Below are 4,307 nucleotides of genomic sequence, written 5' to 3'. Positions count from 1 at the left end.
GAGTGTATACGTGTGCGCACCACATCTTTTGATGGTCAGCGACCATCAAAATACAGTATGTGGGAGGTTCCCACTGGCATGTGAATGGAGGTATTTGTAAATCATCCATTAGCAAGCCATGTGAATGTAGGCGCCATGTGAGTGGTGGCTGGAGTGCCACCATACACAGTGCAGGTTCTGGTTGACTCGCAAGGATGCAAATTTGCATCCTAATGAATTATGTATTTACAAATAGAAAAAGAAGACTATTTTTGGGGCACTCAGAAGAAAAAACCTAGACAGACAATTATGCAATGAGAACCTTCAATATTGTTTTTTTTTAATATATATATATATATATATATATATATATATATATATATATATACAACAACAACAAAAAAACATTGAAGGTTCTCATTGCATAATTGTCTAATTGACTGGATTGATCCGGGTCACAACTCCCAAAGCAATTAGCTAGAGTGGAGTTCACCTATAATTTTTAAATCCTGTAAACTTACACGTCTTTGTGTCCACATTTTATTAATTGACATTAATAAAAGTTACATTTTATATAATACTGTTTTCTCACACATGTGCCTGGGTAATACACCTAGATTTTTTCTTCTGAGTGTCCAAAAAAAGAGTCTTCTTTTTTTCCATTTGTAAATACATGTGTTTTCTGACTATGGGAGCACCGCCAACCACAGAATTCTTTCAGGGTGATGAAAACATTTAAACTCATCACAGATAAAATGCATATGTGAAGTTGGTTATATCTTTATCAAAACCCCCAAATTACTGAGGTCTCAGAACTACTGGGGTAGGAATCTTGTGCGGAACAAAAAAGGTGTTTTTTGTATGTTTATCTGAATGAATTAACCAGAAAAACACCATTAATTTCTAACAGCTTTGGCGAGTTCTTGCTCTGTACACTTCACACTACTATGTACATAAATACATTTCATTAATTGCAGCCTAACAGAGTAATCTCTAATATCCATCTATGTAAGCCTTTCCATATAATATCAGCAATTATCACAACTCATAACACAGAGACTGGTGAATAGAAGGGAGAGATTTAAGCTGTGTTTGTACCAGGATACTGTAAATCATGTTGTGATGTTTTATTATTATTATTATTATTATTATTATTATTATTAATTTTAATTTTAATAATATAATATATAAATATAATATAATATATTAATAATATCTACTACAGGTTGAGTATCCCTTATCCGAAATGCTTGGGACCACGAGCATTCCGAATAAGGGATTTTTACGTTTTTTGGAAAAAAAATTACATACTTACCTGTCCCCTGGTGGGTCCCCGATGGTCCCTCGGTGTCCATGGAGATGAAGCTGAAGGCCTGCCGTGGACGCCGGGGGACTAGGTAAGTATAAAAAAAGGGTCAAGGGGGTAAAAAAAAAAAAATATTCAAATGAATCCAAAAAAAAACATGTTTTTTGGAATAATTCGGATACGGGATGCCCAGATACGGTATAGTCAACCTGTATTACATACAGCATTGAAATACTCTACATATTTTATATGGCTATGCAATTTAGAGTTTGGACATTGCCCCCCCCCCCCTCCCCTTACGCTAATTCAAAACCACAGGCGTTTTCATAGTGAAAACTGTTCAATTTAATGCGAGCTCTACATTTTGCCCATATTGAACTATTTATTCTAGACAAGTCCAATAAAGGTAGTATCTTGGCACTAGGTGTTAGTTTAAACAGAAATTGTGATATATTTTTTGGATTCATGGCTATATTCATATAATGAAATAAAAAAAAAATACTGCATTATGATTATATCTTGGAAGAGTTTAGTAATTGATCAATAATTGTAACCATTAACTGCAATTGGGATCTTTAGAACCAATTTCCGTAAAGCTGCCTTCATCTCCTTGTTCCTCAGGCTGTAGATGAGAGGGTTAATGGCAGGTATAACAATGCAATAGAAAAGAGATATCATTCTGTCATTCTCGTCTGACCCATTGGTACCTAAGCGCAGATATGTGAACATGGCGGTGCCATAGAAAAGGATAACGGACACTAAGTGTAAGCTGCAGGTAGACAGAGCTTTGTGGCGTCCCTCTGCTGAGTGTATGTGGAGGATGGAGTTAAGGATGTTGATGTATGAGCAAAGTATCAGCAGGAATGGGAACCCAGCTCCACACATGCAGGCAATGAAGACAGAGAGCTTGTTGATGAATGTGTTGGCACATGCCAAGTTGAGAAGAGGAGGGATATCACAAAAGAAATGGGCAATATGGTTTGATCCACAATAAGGTAGGCTGAAGATGAAAATAGTCTGCCCAAAAGAAACCAAAGATCCAATAACCCAGGACCCCGTTGTCAATTGATAGCACATTTTTGTGTTCATAACAGAGGTGTACCTTAGTGGATGACAAATGGCCATGTATCGGTCAAAGGCCATGACCCCAAGGAAGACACATTCTGACACGCCAATGGTGAAGAAAATAAACATCTGAGTGGCACAAGACATGAAGGAGATAGATCTTTCCTCAGACACAAAGTTCTCCAGGACCTTAGGGACTGTTACGGTGGTAAAACAAAGTTCGTGGAATGATAAGTTCCTCAGGAAGAAATACATTGGGGTTTGGAGAAGGGGTTCCAGAGATACTGTCAGTATGATAAGACCGTTGCCGACCAGAGTGAGGAGGTAGGCAGTCAGGAAGAATGTAAATAAAGTGGCCTGTAATGGAAGAGCGAGGTCGGAGAACCCCAAGAGGAAGAACTCTGTAATGTTGGTTTGACTACCTCTTTCCATTACAATATATTTTTCACGTTTAAAAGCTGCAAACATTTAGAGACGTAGGTTATAATTTAAAATTTTGCTTCTTGATTTTCTTGATTAAACTTTAGATATTCAATTGGAATTCTAATTCGCGCAGCTGAAAGATATAACAGATGGTGATGAAGTATTACAGTGCTGGTGTTTCAGGCTTACAACTCACTTGTGAATTAAGGGGCAATCGAGGGCAGGCGCTACCATTCGGCAGGTGTCTAGCAGGCCGGGATCTAAGCGGCACCACCGAGTCTATCACAAAATTAAGGATGTCTATGAGGAAGTTATCCTTTTTGTACTTGTTACCTGTGACGCCACCTCCACAATTTCACTTGTGTCGCTGGAAATTGGGTATTGGTGGCAGTGTTGGGTTGGGGGCAGTAAGATACCTAGGGTGCTGAGAAGCCATACACCGGTGCTGGGACCATCTCTCTTCTATCTCTACATTCAGTCCAAGATGTGTGCAGACCTTTATCAGCCCTTATTTATGTAAATCTAGTGTAAGTTAACAAATGCACATTAATACATATACTGTACCATGCTTACAGTAGATATACATTGCCAGCAACACTACCAGTAGTGCACGCAGGGGGGGTTTCTGAGTACCCAGAAACCCCCCCAGGAGTTTAAGGGCCCTAGTCTGAAAGCTGAGGGTCCCCTCTTTCCATGGGTATGAGAATTTTAAAAATCGGCCCTTGGGAACCGGAGATATCTGACTTCAAATCAGTGGTCCCCATCCAAGCCTGTTAATTGCTCTTCCCAGTCAGATATTTCAGGTTCTGTCTGACTTAGAGTTTTTCTGAAGGTATATTCCAAAAGCCGGGACTCTCCCCCTTTGATGGACACTAGGAGCTTGTCTCTACTTTTCCCAAAACCAGAGATATCAGCCTTCCAGCAGCTGGTTACTGCTCCAGCTCCACACACCTGGTATGTAGTTTTATTATATTCTCGTTGGCAGATAGCTCTGCCTCCTGAACTCTGATCCCCTAGTCCCCAATACCATTTGGTAGGTGGGATTCTCTAGTTTTTAGTTCCATTAAAATCTAATAAATCTATTTCTGGGAACTGGAGATATCTGCAGTCAAGCAAGCTGTCCTCCCACCAGAAAATTATGAATAATAAGCCCACTCCACTATACACCCCTCCTCTGCATATTAAACATCCTCTACCACCCTGGAAGTTATGTATCAGGGCCCCTTCATTCAGACCAATGCCCCCTTCTCCCACCCCATCTCCCACCATCTGTGCAGTAAAGGGGCAATTAGTGGAAATTACTGATCCAGGCCCTACATGCTGAGCGGTTGATATAATACCCCTACCACCCGGGCGGACATCAAAGCTTCCCCCACCCCTACCGCTGGAGGATCTCGGTAGGTGCCCCAAAACATTGCTATGCCCAGGGGTCTACACTGCTGTTGACGCCCCTGTATGTATATATATGTGTGTGTGTGTATATATATATATATATATATATATGAGCACAAAGGTATAGGTAAACCTGCGCTAG

The 4,307-nt window shown here is 40.1% G+C and overlaps 1 protein-coding gene across 1 annotated transcript; it reads right to left on the bottom strand.

Moving 5' to 3' along the window:
* Positions 1–1,825: 1,825 nt before the first annotated feature.
* LOC146021055 (olfactory receptor 10AG1-like) lies at positions 1,826–2,782 on the bottom strand. Its single transcript, XM_083154857.1, has one exon. It carries the CDS (start codon positions 2,780–2,782, stop codon positions 1,826–1,828), a length of 957 nt encoding a protein of 318 aa, XP_083010983.1.
* Positions 2,783–4,307: the final 1,525 nt, after the last annotated feature.

This window comes from Crinia signifera, chromosome 7, assembly GCF_055691185.1.
Source record: "Crinia signifera chromosome 7, ASM5569118v1, whole genome shotgun sequence".
In the NCBI taxonomy this organism is placed as follows: Eukaryota; Metazoa; Chordata; class Amphibia; order Anura; family Myobatrachidae; genus Crinia; species Crinia signifera.
The sequence above is the reverse complement of the archived record's forward strand: the minus strand, read 5'-3'. Positions and strand labels throughout refer to the sequence as shown.

Bases quoted from the DNA above. Each gene is read 5' to 3' on its own strand.
- LOC146021055 (XM_083154857.1), bottom strand. From the start codon at position 2,782: ATGGAAAGAGGTAGTCAAACCAACATTACAGAGTTCTTCCTCTTGGGG.